The sequence below is a fragment of the Habropoda laboriosa genome, unplaced genomic scaffold (genome assembly GCF_001263275.1).
Source record: "Habropoda laboriosa isolate 0110345459 unplaced genomic scaffold, ASM126327v1 scaffold447, whole genome shotgun sequence".
NCBI classification, from domain to species: Eukaryota; Metazoa; Arthropoda; class Insecta; order Hymenoptera; family Apidae; genus Habropoda; species Habropoda laboriosa.
This window is the reverse complement of record NW_017100624.1, coordinates 108,346-132,070: the sequence shown is the minus strand read 5'-3', so window position 1 is coordinate 132,070 and position 23,725 is coordinate 108,346. Positions and strand designations below refer to the sequence as shown.

The 23,725-nt window shown below is 36.3% G+C and overlaps 2 protein-coding genes across 2 annotated transcripts in view; both read left to right on the top strand.

Moving 5' to 3' along the window:
- The window catches only part of LOC108576751 (zinc finger C2HC domain-containing protein 1A-like), a 16,736-nt gene extending 6,631 nt beyond the window's left edge, over positions 1 to 10,105 (top strand). Inside the window, exons 3-5 of the mRNA XM_017939807.1 lie at positions 3,414 to 3,814; positions 4,540 to 4,617; positions 10,039 to 10,105. Coding sequence (XP_017795296.1) covers positions 3,414 to 3,814; positions 4,540 to 4,617; positions 10,039 to 10,105 — 546 coding nt within the window. The remainder of the gene's footprint in view (positions 1 to 3,413; positions 3,815 to 4,539; positions 4,618 to 10,038) is intronic.
- A 365-nt stretch (positions 10,106 to 10,470) lies between these two features.
- LOC108576750 (succinate dehydrogenase [ubiquinone] flavoprotein subunit, mitochondrial-like) overlaps positions 10,471 to 23,725 on the top strand; it is a 14,569-nt gene continuing 1,314 nt past the window's right edge. The window contains exons 1-13 of the mRNA XM_017939806.1: positions 10,471 to 10,696; positions 11,236 to 11,296; positions 13,792 to 13,984; positions 14,081 to 14,162; positions 14,720 to 14,947; positions 15,283 to 15,569; positions 16,337 to 16,475; positions 16,562 to 16,730; positions 17,278 to 17,473; positions 18,207 to 18,404; positions 20,673 to 20,867; positions 22,483 to 22,626; positions 22,703 to 22,813. Of these exons, the coding sequence (XP_017795295.1) occupies positions 10,471 to 10,696; positions 11,236 to 11,296; positions 13,792 to 13,984; positions 14,081 to 14,162; positions 14,720 to 14,947; positions 15,283 to 15,569; positions 16,337 to 16,475; positions 16,562 to 16,730; positions 17,278 to 17,473; positions 18,207 to 18,404; positions 20,673 to 20,867; positions 22,483 to 22,626; positions 22,703 to 22,813 (2,229 nt within the window). The remainder of the gene's footprint in view (positions 10,697 to 11,235; positions 11,297 to 13,791; positions 13,985 to 14,080; positions 14,163 to 14,719; positions 14,948 to 15,282; positions 15,570 to 16,336; positions 16,476 to 16,561; positions 16,731 to 17,277; positions 17,474 to 18,206; positions 18,405 to 20,672; positions 20,868 to 22,482; positions 22,627 to 22,702; positions 22,814 to 23,725) is intronic.

The following is a 23,725-nucleotide window of genomic DNA, read 5'->3' as shown; positions in this document are numbered from 1 at the left end:
ATTTATTTCATGGTATTGTAACAAGCAAACGTTGAATACATTTTTCATTCGTGTAAGAAGAATTATTTAACACGATAAATTTAGCTGTACTATGGTTATTTTTAATCTACGACCACAGGTCAACCTGATTTTTAATCCCTACGAAATTAATTTAACCACGAGTAAGTAACGAGAACGCTAAAACCTATGTTTCCATTGAAGAATATTGTAAAAACGTATAAATTGTTATATGCAATGTTATAACAAATTGTCGGAAGTATAAATTTTTAATAAAATTGTGAAAATTGATAAATTATACCGTGTTACGATATCGGAAATCTCCCGCGAAAATCTCCCGCGAAAATTTCCCGCCTGACCTAACCGACGATTTTGCTAATGACTTTGGGGAGAGGGTACCGCAGGTATATAAGGACCCGCCGATGTCCCGCGAAATCATTTACCCTTTATACTGGGCCCTAGACACTTCGCGGCGTATTTTGACCTGAAGGTTCTGAGATGTGAATAGAGTGGTCGGGGGCTACTAGCTAGTCTATGTCCACCCTGTACACACTCAGCCTTCTTGTAACACTTGTATACATTAGAATCAATTAGAATTTCTATTACTAATTATTAAACAAATTTTAACAATTACCGGCACTCGCTAGGCACGTAATATCAGACTTTAAATACTCGACTTCGAACTTCGGTTTAGTCATAATTCTATTAATGTTATAATAACGTATAATTTATTAATTTTCACAATTTTATTATTAATTTATACTTCCAAAAATTTGTTAAAACATTACATATTATTATTTATACATTTTTGCAAGTTTCTTTGACAAATAAGTACGTTTCAACGATCTTATTACTTTCTCGTTGTGAAATCAAGTTCGGAGGATTAAAAATCAGGTTGACCCTTGGTCGTAAATTTAAAATAGCCATAGTGAAGGTGAAATTATTATTTTAAATAAATGTTTCTATACGAATTAAGAATCTATTCAACGTTTGTTTGTTGCAATACCGTGAAATAAATTGTATTATATATTTTCTCAGTTTAGACTGAATTTAAAGTTCGTAAGGATTAGAAATCAGGTTGACCTGTGGTCGTAGATTAAAAATAGCCATAGTGAAGGTAAAATTATTACGTTAAATAATTGTTTTTATACGAATTAAATATTGATTCAACGTTTATTTGTTGCAATACCGTGAAATAAATTGTATTATATATTTTTTCTGTTTACACTAAATTTAAAGTTCTGTTTACATGTTATAACAATTAGAATGTAGACGTTTTGCCGTTTCACGGTTTTTCCTCTGTTAATTATGTGTTTATAAATCATTTCAAACTAAAGCAGCACCATGCCCACCCTTAATTAAACCGTCTCAGTAGTTTACCGTAATTAATAATCTATTTTCGGAATTTATACGAGAATTTTTGAATTTTAGTAAATACTAGAGTCAGTGTCCACCCTGTACACACTCAGCCTTCTTGTAACACTTGTATACATTAGAATCAATTAGAATTTCAATACAATAGACTGAATAACAATTCATTTTAACTAATACCTATTAGAAATTTTCCTTTTAAAACAAATATAAATCATTTTACCAATTACTGGTACTTGCTAGACATTTAATATCAGACTTTAAATATTCTCCTTTCGGTTCTTTTAAATACAATCAAATAATTTCTTCAATTATCGATACTGACTTGGAATACTCCGTTTCGAATAAAATATTTCGAAATTATTTTGAAGGTTTAGGGAAATAAACATTTGAATTTTAGTCATCGTTGTTCTTCAGACTTGTCGAATAGGATATTGAAATGACTTTGAGTGGTTGCTTTTTCGTTAGGGCATAACAATCAATATGTACTTTTCTTCCAGCAATTGAAATTAATTTTAAATTTTTCATATATTTTCTCTGATATTGAATTTTGTTTACTAATAATTTACCATCCAAGGAATTTGCATGAATTGCATGTTAAGTAGTTAGTTGATTTATTATTGTATATTGTGAGATGATTTGGAACGAGTGCACTATGCCCACCCTAAATTAAACCGTCTCAGTAGTTTACCGTAATTAATAATCTATTTTCGGAATTTATACGAGAATTTTTGAATTTTAGTAAATACTAGAGTCAGTGCATCGCGTATTGAAATAATAGCTTCATCCCTAGTTCGTTTATTATTGAATATTTTTACGCGTTTAACTTATGCTTCTCCCCAATTCTCGTCGCGTATTTTATTCAAATTTTCTTATATTCTAGAATCGAGAAAGATATGAATTCGCGTTTTTTCTTTTGATTCTTTCAATTTTTCAATTGCATTACGCATTATTGCAATAATTTCTATCGTTACATTTAATTCTAATTGTTTAGCAGCTTTTCTGCTGCTATCGACCCTACATATTTTTTTTTTCTTACGTGGAAGTAGGCCGACTCTGTGTGATAAACAATTGGCAACCAAACGGTGGCTCGCTAAAGCGATATATTATGAAATTAAATTAATCACTCAATAAGTTTTAACGTTAGATTGTTTCCTCGATATGGTCATGGTGGTCATCAGTGACTGGAGTGCCTCAAATGTTTAGAATAATTAAAATAAAATAAATGTTGTCAACTAAAAATTTTGAACGTCATAGCTAGCTAGACATAAAGCATAATACTATAATCCTATGCTTAAAATGTATTTTCTTGTGGTCGCCTGACAGCAACCTGTAAATCTGGCGCGACAGTGAACGTGTTAATAAGTAAATGTTGTTCAAATTATATCGTGTTTGATATCATTTTCATTAGAAAAATCTCACCACCGTGTTAAAAAAAATTCCAAATGAAAAAAAGTAAAATTAAAGAAATTATATTTTTCTATTATCATTTGTCGAGCCGTGAAATCTCGTAAAGGAAACCGACTGGTGTAGTGTTACAGGGTTGACTGACTGTGAGCGAGATAACATGAGTGCAGCAATGACGCAACCTAGGCGTAGGACCATCTATACTGTCACTTGTAGAATCCAAACTTACTGACTCTTGTAGAGAATTTACTGTTGTACATTTGTGTCAACGCAGAAAATTTCAGTTATGCGTTTCCATTTTTGGTTTCTCTTTTCTATCCTCCAACTTATAAAACAAAAGCAAATGTGTTTAATCAGATGTCTTCTATCACAGTATGAGTGCCTATAAACGCGGGGAGTACAATACAAATTAAATTCCACCGACGTCGCTTTTTGGGTCAAACTTAATTAACCCAAAATTCGAAAATTGAAAAATTCAGAATTTGTACGCTCCTTTTTTTTTTTTTGACCGCGTTATACGAGGTCCTACTGTACTTTATTTTTCCAAGATTCTAGCTACCTTCCAATCTTTCTTTCTACGAATTTCACTGATAGCGTGCAAACGAAATAACGCAAAAATTGCTGTGCATATTTCACAGGTGGAGGAGTACACGGTGCAGAAGCACGGCGGCACAACGGTCACATCAAATGCGCCGACGCGTGCGAATGAACAGGGCACATGTCCAACTTGCAATCGACATTTCGGCGTCAAGGCTTACGACAGACACGTGGCCTGGTGCAAGGAGAGGATCACGCATGTCTCGCTCAGTCCAGCGGCGAATATCGCGAAGGAACGCCTCGAGGCACGGATGAAGTATCGTGCACCAGCGGTGAAGAATCGTCGTCAAATGACCCGCGAGAAATATTCACCCGGTTCGGCGATCACACTTAATTCCGGCAACAAAACGTCGCCAAAATTGGTTAAGGCCAAAGAAAGTGTCTCTGCGCCGAATTGCAACAAGAGCAACGACAGTCCTGTTAAACAGAAATCAACTGTCGCGTAAGTTTTCTTCGGTTCTCCCCCAAAACTCCTCGGTTTGCTTCTAAAAATCTTTCATCACCCTTGGGTGTCTAGAAATAGGTAAACTTTAGAAAGAGAACATTGTAAGATGAAACTGCAATTACAGCTCCTGACCAAAATATTAGGATCACTCAGAATTTTCAACATCTTTCGTGTCGTGAACACTGTCTTTCTGTCTTATTACATATCTGTGTGTGAATGGAGATCTCAGTAAACATGTATGCAGTATGGGAAGATTACTCTCGTTAAAGAAAATCCCCACATTCCCATGGCCAGGAATCTCTCCCTATATGAATCCAATTAAGAGTAATTAATGAATAACGGGGCTATAATTATAATTACGCAGTCTTTCGCTGACATAAAACTACAATTAATTCTAATAATTTAGTTTCTCACATTCATACCGTAATTTATCCTGCGAACATACTCAATATACACCGAGAAAATTTTGATGAGCTCTCACAATGAATATATACATCATTCAAAATAAAAGTAACCTCGTTTCGGGCATGGGACGTACCTAAGGCAGGGCTAGAACGTCCAAACCCTCACTTAACCGCCTACGTTTTTCTCCGTCTTACCCTCTGCTACGCTCTCTGTCTGTGCGCAGAACGGACGGTTACTCTTATTTTGAACGATGCATAGAATTTTTTTTCTTTTTTTGAAGAAGCAAATTAAAGAATTCTTGAATTCTCTTATTACAGCAGACGTTCCGGACAAATGAAAGAGTCCTCCCATCCCCCAGCTTCGGTGAAGCTCCGACCAGTGGAACGTGCAAACAGGTAAACCTTCGCTGATTACACACGCTACCACGTTCAACGCGTTTCCCAGGGAATACACAGAGCTGTCAGTTTAAGTATACATTAGTAGCGCGCATGAGGAGAAGGAAAAGGGACAAGGTTGTTTCCACTACCGAATATTTCATCGACATCGGATATTTGCAAAAGACGACCTTCTCCTGATGTCAGATGCACATCCTTGATCCTCTTCCCTCGTCCTCAGGCTACTGGAAGACGAGGCTGGACCGGTAACCTTTCGACCTGCGTTCCCTCCTAAAAGAACCTCCCACCTACCTGTTCCACCTCTAAAATCAAAGAGAGAGAGTCTCGAGGAGTTGAACAGTGTCACCTCGCCGAGATTGTGCAAGAAACAAGCAAGAAGGACACGAGGAAAAGTCCAACGGGAGGAGACAGTGACCCAAAAACTGAAGCAAGAGGAGAAACATCAACAGCTGAATTCTGCCAGATCGTTGAAAGCGAATATCGTTTCGGCCAGGAGTCAAGGTAACCCGAAGATCAACGACGTTTCCATTAACGATGAAACCGTGGGAGTTATTGTGAAACCTTGCAATATATACAGGAAAAATCAGTTAACCACGTGGAAACAGATAAGTGAAGAGAAAGACTGTAATGAGAATATCGAGGAAAGAACGAAGATGCAAAATTTGTCTGTTAATATGAATTTTTCTAATCTGAACGGGCAACGTATCGACACGTTTCTGTACGAAAAGCAATTGGAAAATATCGAGTTTGTGTTAGGCGAAGAAGCGAGTAAATTAAGTTCGAGAAGTGAAAGCAGTTCGAGTAACTGTCGAGACAGTAATCGTTGTCATAATTGGCCGACAACCGCTCCAACGTTGAATCGAACGTATTCTAAGGACAACGACGTGCAAATTGCAAGGAATAAAAAGTGGAAGCCAGGGAGGTCCAATTTCATAGACGAGACTGTTACTTCTCCGATTGGTTTCGATTGCAAAATTCCAAGTGATTTTAGAAATTTCCAAACTGAAAATATCGGAGAAGAAACGTCCAAAAGTTTCGTAGGTGAAAGTGTGTTAAGTTTGATACAAACCGAGGAGGATGATTCAAATTCTGAAGCTTCAGAAACGAAACTGCCCTCCGAAGGTTTCAAGTCCTCGAGAAGCAGACTTTTGGAGAAGAAGCGATTAAGCTTGACAGTATCCGAGAATTTCTTCCTGCAAAATAGTTGTAAAGATGATGTACAGAATTCTCGTAACTACCTCGGTATTGTGAACTCGAATGACGATACTTTGGAGGACAATGACGGTGCATCTAGGACGGAGAAGAGGAACTCGTTAGATTGCGCGAATCAAGAAGACGTGTGTATAAGTGAAAGCCTTGACACAGTTGTAGAAAGTACGAACGAAAGCTCGACACATTTGTCCGAAGAAAATCTTCAACCTTCAACTTCTTGCAGACGATACGCGTATCTCGATGAGTTTGACGTTTTTGCTGAAGCTCGCGATCTTGACAGAGAACAAAATGTAGATCAGGAAACGAATTTATCAGTAATGGATTATAATCGATCAAATAGCGGAGGAATTAAGACAACAGATGCTAAGTGTATCGAAAATGACGATGAAGAATATAATATTGACACAAGTAACTCGATTCAAGCTTTAAAAAATGAATATTCCACAAAGAACGACGACATGGAATTCTTCGATACTAAAACAAATTGGATCGATATGGATGCCGATCCTTTTCTTGTAAAAGGTTTGTTGGAACCGACCAGGTCGAGCACACCGTTTGTGACTGTGGAGGAATTTTCTAATGAAAAATGCGATTTGTATAAAAATATCGAGGAAGAATCGTGTCCAATTGTGGAAAACTTCGAGTGGAAGACGGAAATTGATAGGGAAACGGGGTCAGAGATGTTGTGCCGCGTTGAAGACAGAGACTTGAGTCCTTCAAGTTCTAATCTTTCGTCCCGCGGTAAGATTCATCGATTGGAAAAGATTCACTCTGATAACGATATCTTACAATTTCGAAAACACGGTGAATTCGATAAAAATGTAGAAAGTATCTCGAGGCTTACGTCTCCGGAATTGCAAGAAGAAGGTAACAGCTTTCTGAACATTCCACCCTTTATGGTAGAAGAGAAGGAAGAAAACTTGTCGAGAGCTGCGTCTCCGACAGTGCAAACAGAGAAGCAAACAGAATTTCCAAAGATGCTTAAAAAAGAAGTTGCCACTGAATGTTTAGACGAAGTTTCTTCAAAGTCTAAATGTGAAAAGGGTGTTGGCGATGCTTGCATTAATTCCCCTGAAAATACTGTTCACTCTGAACCGCAAGTTTCTACTTTCTCGAGCGATGTGAAGCGATACGAAATTATAGAACAACATTTAGAAACACGTACCGAAGTGAATTTGAACGAAACTGCTTTTAATTCCAAGGAAAACGAATCCTCGTCAAGTCAAATTAAAACGAACTTAAAAAAAAATAATCACGATTACAAGGAACATTCTACTATTACCGAAGACAACAATGATTCAGGTAGCACCATAACGAAAACACTGGAGAAATCAACTTCCAAGATAGACACAACGAAAGAAGAGGTCCAAGAGCTCTACAAAAACGAATCGATCAAAGATTTCGAATACGACAGCGACAATAGTATCGAGCACCACATAAAGGACGCAATAAACGGCTTCAAATGTTCGTCCATCAAAAGCAACACGATCGCGCAAAATTCGCGATCGATAGTGTTATCAGAATCTCGCGTGAAATTGAGTCAACGAGTTCGAGTCGGCGAATCGGCGAGGACTCGATCGACAGCCTTCAAATCTCGCCGATCGAAAGCGTTCGAGATGGAGAATAGAATTTCTGCGAGTCTGAACGAGAGTAGCGACAGTTTGGTGACAAATCTCGCCAGTGGCAAGCAAGTTGAGACTGTCGAAGTGGAAACGATCGAGGAAATTGGCACTAGGAACAGAAGTATCAGATTCAGAATACTACCAGAGATCAAAGGAAACACTGTGACAGTGAGGGAAACTTACGACGAGAAGGAAAGGGTTGATACGCAAACCTATTGGGAGAGAGCTTCGAAAGCTTCCAGGAATCGGTTGATCAATCTCGATCCGCCTTATCAGAAGGCAAACAAGTTGTACAAAAGAAATCCGAAAGTTCATATCCTTCCACCTGTTCCCAGTAGTGCTTCCTTGGTAAACCAAAGGTAGGAATGGGCGTTCAGAAGATGTTTTTTTTATTGTTGAAAAGTTTTTCAAAGTTCGTCGCCTGAATTTGAATAATCACAACTCCGTCGAAAGTTAATATACTTGTTTAAACTAAGGACACCTTTGTCAACGTTTCGCTAATTTACTGGTACCATGAATTCTGCACTCGATAACAAACTTCATGTATACAAAAATTTCTTCTCATCGAGTATTCTTTTTAGAACGATTCGATAGGTGAATCTGAAGATGAAATTAATCTTTTTGACTTGACCTTCTTAACCCTTTCGCTGCGGCAAATTTTAAAGGCCACAAAATTTTTCTCTTTTGGCCAAATTTGCAAATTTGTTTTATTGAATTCACGTGGAAGGGTGCAGAGGAGAAAAATAAGGCTTGAATTATAAGCAGCGAATAGCTTAACAATAGCAGCGAAAGGGTTTACTCAGATTTAAATTTACTTCCAAATTCAAATCAGACCGTTGTCTCTAACTTATTCGAATTAAAAAGATATAAACGATTTAAAAATAAGTATACCTGACCTGCGATCCAAATCTCAATTTTGAACGTAAAAATAATTAGCAAGGTTACACGCTCGTTAGAAATTCCTAAATACAATCAGCTGATCTAATCAGCAGTACGAATCTCAATTTTTAACGAGCTGCATTGGACGAACTGCTGTAGTAATACAGTTCGAGAGAAATCTCTTCGGTGTTACCCAAAGCCACGATATCCTAGCATTGGTCATTGTTAATTGTAACGCAAATGTGAAGCATTCTTCTTTCCTAACGCACGTGAAATATTATAGGAATTTAAAACTGCCATTACGTCCCATGTGGAGCAATTACGTGCGCAGAAGGCCGGATTTTAATCTCGTACTTAGCAGTAGAACGTAAGTTCCGGGCGGATGAACGAGCATTGCCACGGCAGATTTCTAATTCCTCCCAGAATAACTCTTCTTCCTTTCTTCACCGTGAAACGTTGAAATTTCATTAGAAAAGCTCGTTCCACAGAAGGCTGATTTTTTACGGAATGACAATTACAGCTTGAATGACATACTACGACATCGTCATCGTCCATTTAAACCCGCAAACTTAATCTTTGCACGTTCCCCTCGTTTGTCCTGCATCGCATGCGTATCGCAAGTTTACCCATCACTTCGTGCAAAGATTTGTTTTGGAAACTGGTCAAACAACACATGCTTTGCTTAAGATTGAAAGGTTTCTCCGATGTTTTCTGTACATACTATACGTACTACCCATTGTCTTTAGTATTTCGTCGATTTTATAGAAAATCTGGGAAGAAGCTCGGTACGTTTTAAGAGACTGTGCGAATTTTCCTTTTACTCTTAGCATCCTTCTTTCTATGTTTTATACACGGCACTTTTGTTACTGTTGTTTGATACTCGTTCTTAAATCACCCTCTGCACTCACGTTCCACGATAAAAGACGTTTCTTTTTTGTCTGACGAGTACTTCTTTTCTTGCATTGGTCATTTTGATCATTTCGTAGCAAGATACAGCAAGGTTCGATAAGGGGATAGTTTCAAAAGATAACAACCTGCAAACGTAGCAAATCGAATTTATGCATGTAGACTTCGTGTAGGATGAGTCAGCTAAGATTACAGTGGGTGATCAAATTATTAGAGCCACATTTTTGTGTTTGTGTAGAAATAAAATCACAATATCAAGGTTTTTACTCTGAATAACTTTCAATTGACAATTGTCCACTAAATATTCACATAGAAAGTTAAAAAATACAGTTAAGAAGTGACAATAAAGTTATTACTTGATAGCGCCACTTTTTGCTGCAATTTTTCAATGCATTTTAAGTAATTTACTGTATATTATAAGCAGTAAAAATACGGCAGCAAAAATTCAAATGCTCAAGATCAATGCGACTGGCAGTACCTACTCATACAAAATAACAGACAGATAATATTGGCCAAAGTGTGTATTTGCAATTTGCAAATGTCAACGTTTCACAAAAAAAAAATTCAGTGCAACTAGGCATTTATCTAAAAATTAATCGTTAAAATGCAAAAACCGTCAATTCTTCACAGGTGTCTCTGTTAATTCGATCATCCACTGTAGAACCTGAAATATCTTCGAAACTGCGTCGATTGTACCGAAAGACGTTTCGCAGGAATGTTGAAAGAAAAGTCGACCGGTTCTCGAAAGAAACGTCTTCGACATCAATAGGAAGCGTGTTAAATTCTTGTTGGTATTTTGCAGCGGCAAGGATTACGATCCTTTCTTACTGGCGGAGCAGCAAATGAACGAACAAAACGAACATCCTTGATAGCCCCTCCGTCAGAATTCGACGATCTCACGTCCGATTTCTCCAGCGATTCGACCGAGACCAATTCGTTGTCACGCGAGATATTCCTCAAGGAGCTGAAAGCCAGCAAAGATTTCAAGGAGTCGTGCTCCAAGTCGGACGTAGAAAGGAAATCTCCGGTTAAAGAGCTAGGCAGACGTGTGATCATTGACAAATCGAAGGCGTTAGGAGGAGAATTGATCGACGATGCGAATCGCGGTAGCAGAAGTTTCGTCGCTAGCTCCGAGAGAGCTCGTAAGATTCTCGATAAAGTTTCGCCTAAAGTGATTCGACCTACGGTAAATCGTTCGCTTTCGGTTCGAGCTTCTTCCGCGCCGAAAACCACGATGCCGGATCGAAAGACTTCGAACAATTCTCAGGAGAAGAGATTGTCACAGAAGGATAAAGATAGTAAGAGATCGTCGAATTGTAGTTTGAACAGCAGAAATAACAATTATACGAATTTGTCGGGCAGTAATCTGAGTCTGAGCTCTATAATGTCCTCCGATGTGGACATCAAACGATCGAATTCTGTATTCGACGAGTTGATGACCTCGTTGGAGGACGAGAACTGTTCGTTTCCTTCCTTGAAGTCCCTTTTGAAAAGTGATTCCTTGTCCGTATCTAGTCCCGTTCACGGTAGACAACGCAACGGACAAATCAGCGATGGAGAACTTTCCTCGCCGGAGAGCTACAAGAGGCAGGATCACAACAAAATGAGCGGAGACTCGGCTTATAGCAGGTTAATATACGATGATTCAGTAATGTGATCAATCAGATATTCGTTGAATTCACGATGAATTGTCGAAATTTTCGAAACGATTTACTCTGTTTCTGTCGCTTAAATTGGGCCGTTAATGGACAGTGAGTACGAATGAAAATTATTCCTTTATCAAATTATCATTTCTGTACAAATTCAATTTTGAAACTTGTATAATATAAAATTATTAGGAAGATATATGCCAGAACACATTTCAATTTCTCTTACGCTTACTATTTTCCATTTTACACAATTTCCATCGGTATTCACTAAATAAACATTTTTCATTTTACAACTATCTTTAGAAATCCTAAAAAAACACTCAAAACATTCGTATTCACTCTTCAATAAGCATCACGATTGCCCCTAACAGCTATACTTTACAAACCTCCCTCTTCGTTGTTTAATAAATTTTAAAGCTCTTAACTTGTAACTTTTCACAGAAACAGTGACGCGAAGTCTCACTTTTCCACCGTTACAAAATGAAAATTAATTTTTGTTAATTTTAAGGAGATACATACTTGAATCCGTGTGACCCACACGTTTCAACATTACACAAACAATAATTCCACAAGAATCTCCCAAACTTCACGTCACTGATTACCGGTTAATGTAATTTTCTCACACGAGCAACAATTTCCATCGATCAACGCCGAATTACAATTTCTACACGTATTTTCCATCACATTCTGTCATCCCACTATACTGTGTGACCTCCTGCATGCCTAAAACCTCCTTAAATTTCTTCCTCCTAGCTTAAATCGCAAATATTCGCACCATGGACGCAGCACGAACGACGTAGCCGGCCGTTTCGACGAGGACTTGTCGAGGAACAATCGTCGAGACGGCGACGGAATCTCAACGACGACTAAATCCAAGATGTCCAAATACTGTCACGAGTGCGGCTCCAAGTTCCCGGAAACCGCGAAATTCTGTTGCGAATGCGGCAACAGAAGACTCGTCCTTTGAAACGATCCAACAGAGGACTTCGAAGGAGGAAGAAACAACTCACGAGTCAAATTTCTCCAACCTGTCCTACTACCTGTACGAAAAGAGAGAAGCCACGAAATTCCAGAACGTCGTTTTAGAATCCTAAACGAGAAGATGTAAATCAGCACGAAGGAATTGAAGAGAGAAAGAGTTACTTTAAGTAATTGTCAAGCACCGGGAAAGAAGATTCTATTGTTGCAGTTTTAGAGTTAAGGCTATGTATCCGTGTACTCTAGTCACTCGTGAAATTTCAAGGAAGAATCATAGATGCGTGAAATTCTCAACGACTAATGTCAATTGCGGGAAATAGAACCGAGCGAGTAATTTGCGTAATTGTTGGACGATTGTTAGATCTCTGTCGAATAACGCCGATTTTAGAGGGTTTCCATTGTTACTGTAGTTGAGCACGAGTATTCGATCTTAAAGATTCAGGTGATTTAGGTCCGACACTGTGCGATTGTCCAAGTCGGAACTGTTCTACTCGATACGAGCGTAGAATAAACGTTATTTATAGTATAGTATCGTTCATAATTATTTGAATCGCTTTGAAAAAAAAGGGATAAAAAATTGCATCTTTTGGAGAAAATATTTTTAACGTCGCAAAATTTTATGATAACGTTAGTCAACTTTATTTGGCACACTTCTCGTTATTGTCTGAAATAAAAGATAACAAAAGTTAGCGTTCTTTAAAGTAGAAAAACATGACTTGAAGTAAAATGTAGGAAAATGTAACATTTTCGATATTACCAAGTGAGTAAATTTAGAGAGAAGTTTCATTTCAAATTCTATTTTCAAATGTGAATAACAAAATAAGGCTTGTACATTTTTGAATACATTTGAAAATTCGTAACAATAGAAACTGAACAGATACAATTCTATTTTCTCTCGATGCTGAGAGTATCAATATTGTTCGAATAATTATGAGCAACCGTATGTACAATATATCACTTGGATAAAACAGGAACACGATTTAATTAAGATAAATTCTATATACCTTTTTTTGTTAAAGCGACACGCACACGAAAGGACGGAGACGATCATTTCGTAACAGTGTCCTTCGTTATCGATAATTGTAACCGTGTCCTTATCTTAACTTATTTAACCTCGCGCCTATACGAATGATCAGTTCATTAACATCCGTCCCGTTTTTTTCTCCGTTTACCCCCGAGTAACAATTTTTTTACGAGCTTTTTTATATTATCAAACGAGCACAACGAATTGAGAGAAGAAACCGATCAATCACACATATCTACTCGAATCCGCGCATTTTAAATACGTGTGTCTGTAACGAAACGATTATAGTGTAATTTTAAGGGTATTTATTAAAGATAGGGTGAGTCGCTGGTACAATTTTTGCGCTGGAATAACAACGATTAATCCGTCGATACTAAAAATGAACAAATTACGGGTGTGTAGCGAAACGCACTGTCGACATTTACAAAGAAATTTAACGAAAGATCTCCCTTTACAGAAAGAAAGTAAAAGTAATTAATACAAATGTAGCGTTAATATCTTAGAGAAAGCGTATTATCGTTAGAATTTTGCTCTGTGGTATCGAAAAGGAAAGAAATATGAAAGAGACAATTTAGAGACGAAGAAAAATGTTGAGGAAGAAAGTTATAAATGTCGCGAGCAAGGAATCTAAGCTGAACTAATTGTATACTGTCGTAATAATATAACAACAAATTGTCTATGTTTTGAACTGTATTTTTGCAAGTGCAATAAAGTTATGCTTGTACAAAATACAATGATAATTTCATTTGCAACCTGAAAACAGTCGTAACGTGTGTATTTACTTCTGTTTTATTTCTTTTATCAAATGACGAGCAAATGAATGACAGACAGATTGTTCGTGTGGTATAGTTGTACTTCGTGTTACACTCGGACTTTATGGAATAATGTTACGATCTGTGAATAGACTGCCACGACTTCTTGTAAGGAATAACGATTATTGGAATATTGATTTCGAGGTAGTTGAATTTTTAAATTGCACCCTTTTGCAGCAATTTATTTCACAATCTGAATGTATCAAGTGGAACAGATGTCGAAGCTTTCATGTAAACGTCAGTCCAGGTGAAAAGGCTAAATGTGGAACAGAGAATAGTGATAATGTAAAGAAGTTTGAGTAACAGTTATTAGTATAGAGTTTTTGCGGAATATATAGATATGAAGAATGATACGTTTTCTGTTTTAAATACTCTTTACAGAATTATCCCTTAATAGATCACTGTTACGATGTCGTGATCGTAGGCGCGGGTGGTGCAGGATTGAGAGCAGCCTTTGGTTTGGGTAATTACATTATAAATAATTTTACAACTTTTAATTTCATAATTTCTCAATTTCCTAATTTTATAATTTCTTAATTTCCTAATTTCTTAATTTCCTAATTTCTTAATTTCCTAATTTCGTGATTTCATATTTTCGTAATTTCCTAAATTCCTAATTTCTTAATTTCCTAATTGCATATTTTCCTAATTTCTTAATCCCCTAATTTCATATTTTCCTAATTTCTTAATTTCCTAATTGCATATTTTCCTAATTTCTTAATCCCCTAATTTCATATTTTCCTAATTTCTTAATTTCCTAATTTCTTAATTTCCTAATTTCATATTTTCCTAATTTCTTAATTTCCTAATTTCTTAATTTCGTAATTTCTTAATTTTCTAATTTCTTAATTTCCTAATTTCTTAATTTCCTAACTTCAGAATTTCATAATTTCAGAATTCCATAATTTTATAATTTTATAATTTCATAAATTTCCATTCAAATCGTTGAATCTCTAATGTGCCTATTACCCAAATATTAATTTTCAGTGCTGTCGTTTCTATTTTCTTATTTTCATACAGGAAGTAAAGGATACCGAGTGGCAGTGATTACAAAATTATTCCCAACAAGATCTCACACTGTAGCCGCCCAAGGTGGAATAAATGCCGCCATTGACAGTGGAACAGATGATAATTGGCTTTATCACATGTACGATACTGTTAAAGGATCTGACTGGTTAGGAGATCAGGATGCGATACATTTTCTAACAAGGGAGGCATCTCGAGCGGTCTACGAACTCGAGAACTTTGGTAATCCTTATTTCCAAACAAATCATCATCCTAACTACAAATTAAAATAACCAATTAAACTTCTTTGGTGAAATAACATAAATACTCTACGAAAAAAAAAAACAAAATTAAATTATAAATCACATTTGAATCATAATTGAAAATTTCTAATTTCCTTTATAAATAGACTATCCATCATAAATTCAATAAAAAGAAAAAAGTTTCGAACGTTTAATTTCATTCGTAAAAAAATTTCGAGGATTGTTAAATTGTCCTCTACTACAAATGAAACTCTGAAGAATCTTCTAGACTATCTGTCAGATGCTGGATAAAATTTAGAGATTTCCGAACTTCAGGTTGTCCTTTCAGCCGTACAGAGGACGGAAAGATCTATCAGCGTGCATTCGGTGGCCAGTCGTTAAAATTTGGAAAAGGCGGTCAAGCTCACAGAACTTGTGCTGTTGCGGATAGAACCGGTCACGCAATACTGCACACCTTATATGGACAGAGCCTACGTTACGAAGTGCATTATTACGTCGAGTACTTTGCCCTTGATCTTCTTATGCTTGGACGGTGTTGCAAGGGCATCTTAGCATGGGAACTAGAAACCGGACTTTTGCATCGCTTCAGGGCTCACCATACGGTAAACGTTGACCCTTGACTATTTAGACCAAATATTTGTTTCATAACGATATAGAATGTGGGCCTCTTGCAATCTTGCCAGCGAAAGAGTTATCGATTTAACGTAACATCGATTTACAAACACTGTGTCTATTCAGATTACGCTTGGGAGAAATGGAATAATTCTTATCAGGACATAAGCAAACTTTGGTAAAAAATTGTCCAAATTTTCTCTTACAATTAGAGTTTGGAAATTATTTTAAATTAAAATATTCAATTTCAAGGCAGTTCAGTTTTTTTCAAAATAAGCGGCTCAAAACCGCGGGAACTTTCAAAATTACCTAATATATCAAAAAGTTTAAATAACTTGTAAATTATTTAGTTCGATTATATTTCTCTTCGAAAAGATACGAAAACAATGAAAATTATTTGAAACAAGTATATTCAATTTTAACGCAGTTCAATTTTTTTCAAAATTAGCGGCTCAAAACCGCGGGAATTTTGAAAACGACTTAATATATCAAAAAGTTTAAATACCTTACGAAACGATACGAAAGCAATGTTATTCTAAACTCATACTGTTACACAATTGTCTAAAAAATATTCAAATGTTAAACACAATTCTCAGTATCGCCACATTTATTATCTTTTTGACGTTGCGAACAGAATTGCACCGCTCGTAGATGACGTCATCCGTAGCCTCATATTACCGCGTAATTCTGCGAAACGCACGCTGACGTCAAACATCGAACACTGATAAACAAGCTTTCACTTTTTTCCCCCCCATAGGTGATAGCTACGGGAGGAGCAGGAAGATGTTACCTGTCCTGTACAGCGGCTCATGCATGCACAGGAGATGGTATGGCGATGGTCTCCAGAGCAGGATTGCCCCTTGAAGATATGGAGTTCATCCAGTTTCATCCAACCGGTATTCCCGTGGGAAAAAAAAAAAAGGAGAACATAGACGGCGAGTGCAAATGCTTTCCGCGTTTAACCGGTCGATTTTTCCGCTAGGAATATACGGCAGCGGTATTTTGATAACAGAAGGCAGCCGTGGGGAAGGTGGGAAGCTGATGAATTCACAAGGAGAGTTCTTCATGGAGCGATACGCGCCGAACGCCAAGGATCTAGCGTCTCGTGACGTAGTATCCAGAGCCATAACCATGGAAATATTCGAAGGAAGGTGATTCTCACTTCTAGAGATACGCTTTTTTTATTAGTATCTAAAGGCTATTTTCCGTGTTGTTTCCTATGTTAAATTGACAATCACCTGTATTTGTGTATTTGTCATTTGACCGGCTACGATAAGAATAGGTATTTATTAACATAACGTGTTAAGAATCTTTCTGCAAATGTTCATGGCGCAGGTTTCAAAATCGGAGGGAAAAATTTGAAAATAGTTTTTCTATTATTCACTTTACTATACACAGTAGAATTCCGATTGTCTGGCGTAATCGGGACAGAGGCAGGATAATTAAATTCTTCAGGTGCACTGTAACTTCCAACGCACAGTGATCCCAAAATTTTACCCAGAGGTGTATGAAAAACATGTAAAACAAAGTCCACAAAACTAGAAAAATAACTACTTTTTCATAATTAAGCCGTTTAATGCAAAAGTGGTGCAAGTCAATTTTTTGCCTATTCGATTTAACGCCACATCTCGAAAGGTCAACCTTGGTTCTGTATCGCCGATTATCGTCAGACACTCTATCTATCTGTCGTCTAATCAGAGGCGTGGGTCCCAAGAAAGATCACGCGTTCCTGCAACTTCATCATCTACCAGTCGAAACGATACGCACACGACTGCCAGGAATTTCTCATCTGTCCTGGGTGTTCGCCGGCGTGGACGTGGAGAAAGAACCGATTCCTGTCATTCCCACGGTGCACTACAACATGGGTGGAATACCTACGAACTGGCGAGCACAGGTGAGCGTTACTCGCTCTCTTCGTTCACTGTCACGTTGGTCACCTGTGACCGGAGTGTCCCAAATGTTTAAAGTAATTCAAATAAAATGAATATCGTCGACTAAAAATTTCGAACGTCATAGCTAACTAGACACTATTTCGAATTTTTAAAAATAATAACAATGTAGGATTTATTGGGGCTGATAGAGGTACTGACTTTTGGAACTCTCGGTTCCAATGAAGTCTGTATATTCTAGATATCTTGTATGTGAACCTAATATAATGTTCTAAACTCACAGCGCTACGCTAATTCACCCTCATTTATCCTTACACCCTCGTATTCTTTCTTTCTCTAGCTCTCTATTTCTTCCACTTCCAGGCAGACACTCTTCGAAAACATGCAGACACCAAGTATTTTGATCATTCTCCGGTCACACGATATTCTCAAATACTCCTTCCAAACTCTTCTTTCACACCTCTATCTCTCTAGCTCCAGCACTCTTCTTTCACACCTCTATCTCTCTAGCTCCAGCACTCTTCGTTCGCATCATTCTATCCTATCCATTCGTTACAAAAATCTCCTATCATTCTCACCATAACAAAGCATAATACAATACTATGCTTAGAATAATGAAAATTCTCCTCTCGCCCCCCTGAGAGCGGAACACGTAAATCTGACGTGACAGTGAACGTGTTAAACTAAACCGCAATCGTTGACAAGATGAAATCACCTGCTCGACGTTCCATCTACAAGGTTCTGACACGAGAGAAGGAGGAAGACTCGGTGATAGAAGGTCTATGGGCGGCTGGAGAAACCGCATGCGTGTCGGTTCACGGCGCCAATCGTTTAGGCGCCAACAGCCTTCTGGAGTTGGTCGTTTTCGGCAAAGCGATCGCCGATCAGATCGAATGTATGACCAGACCCGGTGAACGCCACGACGATTTATCATCCGTAAGAGTATGATTTATGGTCACGACGTTTTGCAACACGCGGCACGGAATTCTCAATGAGGCTTCACGGTCGAAATCGCATTCCTTCGCGTACACCTTTGCAGACATTCGCGTGCTTTTTTTGGCTAAGGTTTTTCAGATGACTCGTTTTTCCTCGTCACGTGGCCACTCACGAAGGAGAAACCAACCTTCGATAGTAGATAATGACTGTGTGCATTGTGCACCCAAGTTTCAAATTTCTTACCGTATTTTTGCGAATTTTGCTCTATTTGTCGCGTATTTTGAGGAAACTTTTTGCAACTTTTTTAGGTAGGATAAAGATAAATGTTTTCTGTTGATACGTATCGAGTATGGTAAGTAAAGTGTGTTAGTATAGCAGGAAGTGTGGAAGATTTGATAGATATTTCCTTGATTAATGGCAATTGTCAAGATTGGCAATGTGTTAGATAACTAGGAAGAAATATCGCGCAAAAGTACTTCGATAGAAGTAGAATAGTTGGTGTATTTGCAATGCAAATGAGATAGTTATTTTTCAAAACAAGTTTTATTGTACCATTTTTTTCTAAAATCAGATTTCAGTAGCCATTGAGTAATCTACGTAATTAACCGTGTGATTCATGTTTGAAGTCATGAATGAAACGTGAATTAACCCTTTGTAATCGAGTGGTGACTGAGATGCGACATTAAACAATCGTCACTTGGTGAATAATTAATCAAGTCAGAGAGCAGATCTATGGTGCCTCTATAAATTTGTTCATTATAGTGTAATAGAGAATACGTTGAATATTTAAGTAAAATAGTATAGTTTATTTCTGCGTTAATTTTAAAAAATTTCAAACCTTCGATTTGCAAACTTTTCTGTTACAAAATGACCTCCGAGTGCAAAGGGTTAATAGATAAGATAAATATCGTTCGTTTCTCCCTCTGTCTTTATCAAAGTAACAACAAGCTTCTCTCTAGGTAAATCCCCTCGAGTCACGTGTGTTTGTAATAACTTTATATAAATCACGTTCTGAGGAAGATTTATGCAATACTTCTTTCCTTACGATGTTTCACGACCAAACTTGCTAAGATAGTTGAAAGTGAGCATTTTTTAATCTGCTATCTACTTTGTTATATAAAACGTGGTATCAGTCGAAGCTCTTGCAATACAGTAACGACGGCAAAATGAGAAAATCTTGTTAGATTAAGAAATTTCACTTGAGTATTACTCATAAAGATTTTTACAAATTTCTCACATTTCCGTGTTGCGATAGAAAATTTTCAAAGTAGCATCGAAGGATTAATCGAAAAAGTACGATAGGTAAATTTTGCGATACGCTAAATTTTGAGGTAAAAGATGAACTTCAATTATTTTTATTAATTTTACAATAGTTCTCGATGTAATTGAGCTTTCACTTGAGGAAATTATGCCACGATTGGATGCAAGGCTTGAGGAATATCTTTCCCAAGGTGCTAATTGTGCAAAACTTGTTAGAAACCATTTCGTTTGCATTGGTTCTTAGAAACAATGTTCACTAACGTCGTAAAATTGAGGTCAAATTGTTCTGTTTCTAACTAAAGCTAATAGAATGAAATGATTCACGGATTGTTGAGTTGCGAATAATCGAAAGACTGAACGATTCATTTTCAACTTCCATCTTTCCTGTAAGACAGAAAACTTACATCTACATATCTGAAAAATAGCGAAAAGAATTTTTTTGAAATTTTTCATAGTCGAAAAATATTTTTGTGATTCTCACACGAAAGAAGATATTCTTGTAAACGCTGAATACACTTTAAAGTGACGGTGTCAAAGTAAACCATAAATTATTCCGCAAATGAAGGTTTCTTCTTTAAATATGAATATCAACACGCAACGAGCACTGTTTCAAATTTCCTAATCAATTAAAAATTATCCCGACAGAATAGTAAACATCTTTAAAAAAATATTAAACTTATTTTACCTCTTGCTAATCTCACTTTTCATTATTTTCTGTTACGCTATTCAACCTCGATATACATAAAAAAGAATATCTTCGTTCGTCGAATGAAAATCTACAAAACCTAGCCTCGATCTAATCCGCTTAATCGATTATAATCTTTCGTTCATTTTCCTCGCGAGCTCTCCGACACACACCGCTATTCAACAACGAAACTCCAACTAAAACAAAAAGAGAAGAAAAAGAAGCGCGACGAAGATAAGGCGGTGAAACATAAAATACTGCCTATTATTAACTGCCTATTATTATTGCCACTGATAACTATATTCAAGCACTTGCGATTGCAGGCTGTTGGCGAGGAATCTATTTGCCGTTTCGACGCGACTCGTTACGCAAAAGGTTGCATTCCTATCGCCGAGCTGCGGGAAGAGATGCAACAAACTATGCATAAATATTGCTCGGTGTTTCGTACCTGCGACATACTGCAACGAGGATGTCGCGAGATGACGCGACTTTATACCTGCGATTTGCCGGATATATGTGTAGGTGAATTGATCGAAATGTTCCCATTGACGTAAGATCGAGAAGCATAGTAGCTCGACGTACCATTTTTCGTTGCTACAGCCGTTCGGTTATGTAATTGTGATCACGTGAAACTGGCCACCCAATTCTAGTCTTTTCTAATTACCGTGATATGAGAATGTCTTTGGACGTAATTTAAGTGGTTTCAAAGGGTGAATGGGATTTTGAGAGTTTTTGGATCGATTCCTTTTTTTCTTTTCTTTCTAATGGATCTTGAAATTTTTATTCTGCTTTTCGTATTAATCCTGTTTTTGATACATTTTGCAAATTATTTTCGTGAAAGATATAAAGTGTTTCTGTATCAACCTTTTTTTTTATTTCTAACGAATCTTGAAATTTTTATTCTGGTCTTCGTATTAATTCTGATTTCGATATATTTTGCAAACTTTTTTCTGTGAAATACGAACTGCAGAATTTTAAAGTACGCATGTCACTCGAGACCAAATTTCGACTGTAAAATTTGTCATAAGTTTTGCGAAATGATTAATGTAAAATTAAATTAAATTCGAATTTTACTCTTCGAATTTTTCGAAGACTTGGCGTCTCGTTTATAAAACATACGTTAAAATCGTACATAACGAGATTATCAAATTATGCCATCGTTGACACACCTGGTGTGTACGAAACGTGACATAGCAAACCTGCGCTGTTATAGTCTCGCTCATTTTACATTTAATTTCCATTTTCTACATAAAATTTCCAGTACTGTAAAATCCAATTGTTCGTTAAAAATTGATGTATCAAGCCAACATGAAGTTTCTCTCCTAATTAAAACCTTTTCAATTATTTACTATTATTTTTTCATTACTTTATTCTCTATTTCCTTTCAACACTTATTAAACAAACTTCCTAAAACACTCCAAACTTTAAAGATACTCTTATTTATCCTGTCAAATAATTAATTATAAAATATCAAACTTTAAAGATCCTCTTATTTATTCTGTAAAGTATTTAATTACAAAATATCAAACTTTAAAGATCCTCTTATTTATTTTACAAAATATTCAATTGTAAGATGTAAAACTTTAAAGATCCTCTTATCAATTCTGTAAAATATTTAATTACAAAATAACAAACTTTCAAGATCCTCTTATCAATTCTGTAAAATATTTAATTACAAAATAACAAACTTTCAAGATCCTCTTATCAATTCTGTAAAATATTTAATTACAAAATAACAAACTTTCAAGATCCTCTTATCAATTCTGTAAAATATTTAATTACAAAATAACAAACTCTAAAGATCCTCTTATTTATTCTGTAAAGTATTTAATTACAAAATATCAAACTTTAAAGATCCTCTTATTTATTTTACAAAATCTGTTAAATATTTAATTGCAAAATGTAAAATTTGAAAGATACTCTTATCAATATATCAAAATATTCAATTACAAAATATCAAACATTAAAGATGCTCCTATATATTTTATAAAAAATTCAATTGTAAAATGTAAAATTTTAAAGATCCTCTTATTTATTTTACAAAATATTTAATTACAAAATAACAAACTTTCAAGATCCTCTTATCAATTCTATGAAAATATTACACGTTACAAGATCCCCATAATACTCCAGGTACAAGATCAGTCTCTCATATGGAACACAGAACTGGTAGAAGCCATAGAATTACAAAACATGATGCTGGTTAGCATGCACATCGTTTACGCAGCGGAGAACAGGAAAGAGTCTCGAGGATCGCACGCCCGAGACGATTACAAGGTATGTTATGCATACGTATTTGCATTTCTTCTCTGACTCCTATAAGAATTAAACGAACTGATCGTTATGTTTACAGGAACGAGTCGACGAGTACGATTACTCGAAACCGATCGAATGTCAGAAGAAACGACCGTACAAGGAACACTGGCGCAAACATACTCTCACATGGGCACGAAAAGACGGATCGGTGAGTTATTCAAATCGCCAATTTCTCTCTTATCGATTATTCCAACAATTTATACACGACGGCACAAATTTCCATCGTAAAACAAGTCGTATATCTATTTTCTGACAGAAACCACTTAAAAAAACAATCTTTCTAATCTTACCGACTAATTACTTTAATTGTTACAATGAACGTTCTCTTTGTAACAGATCGATTTTTCAAATTTTTATCAATTAATTTTGCAATTTTTGCTAAATACTCTAGGCACAATTTTTGTGATAATAGGTTCACGATTTGATATGCACAATCTAGTATTATGCATAATCGCTGATGAAGCTTATGTAAGATAAGAAATTTGAATTATTACGTTTGAATATTTAAAAAAAGGTAAATGTAGAGCATACGAACGAAGAGAAATAAATTATAGGAGCATAAAATGTCCAGTATTTGATTTATGGATTTGAAAAACTTAAACGAATGCGAACCTAACTAGAAGTTTATGTTGGAATCACTTAGTACGTGTTGCAAAGTCATTAAACTTTACTGCACCTTGTGCTGCATTGAAATTTATCGCTATTTTTTTTCTTATCAAACGTAACAGTCGTCCAAGTTGTTATTTTCTATTTTGCCTTCTGCGTTTTGCAACTGACGTTTCTTATTATTGTCGACACTAGAACGATAAACAAAGGTAGAATGTTTCAAAGTTGAATTTCTGCATTGAACAGAATTAAGTAAATATTTTTCCATAGCTTTCGTTACTAATTAAAATGTTACAGTGTACTAATTACGGTTTCTCGTGTTCCTCGTTAATGAAACGAAATATTCAACGTTCCACGAACTTTTATCTAAAATTACTAAAGTTCAAAGAACGGTCACGAGGAATGAAATGTTTCGTTTATATCGCAAAGATAAAGTACACTTCGACGACAGTTT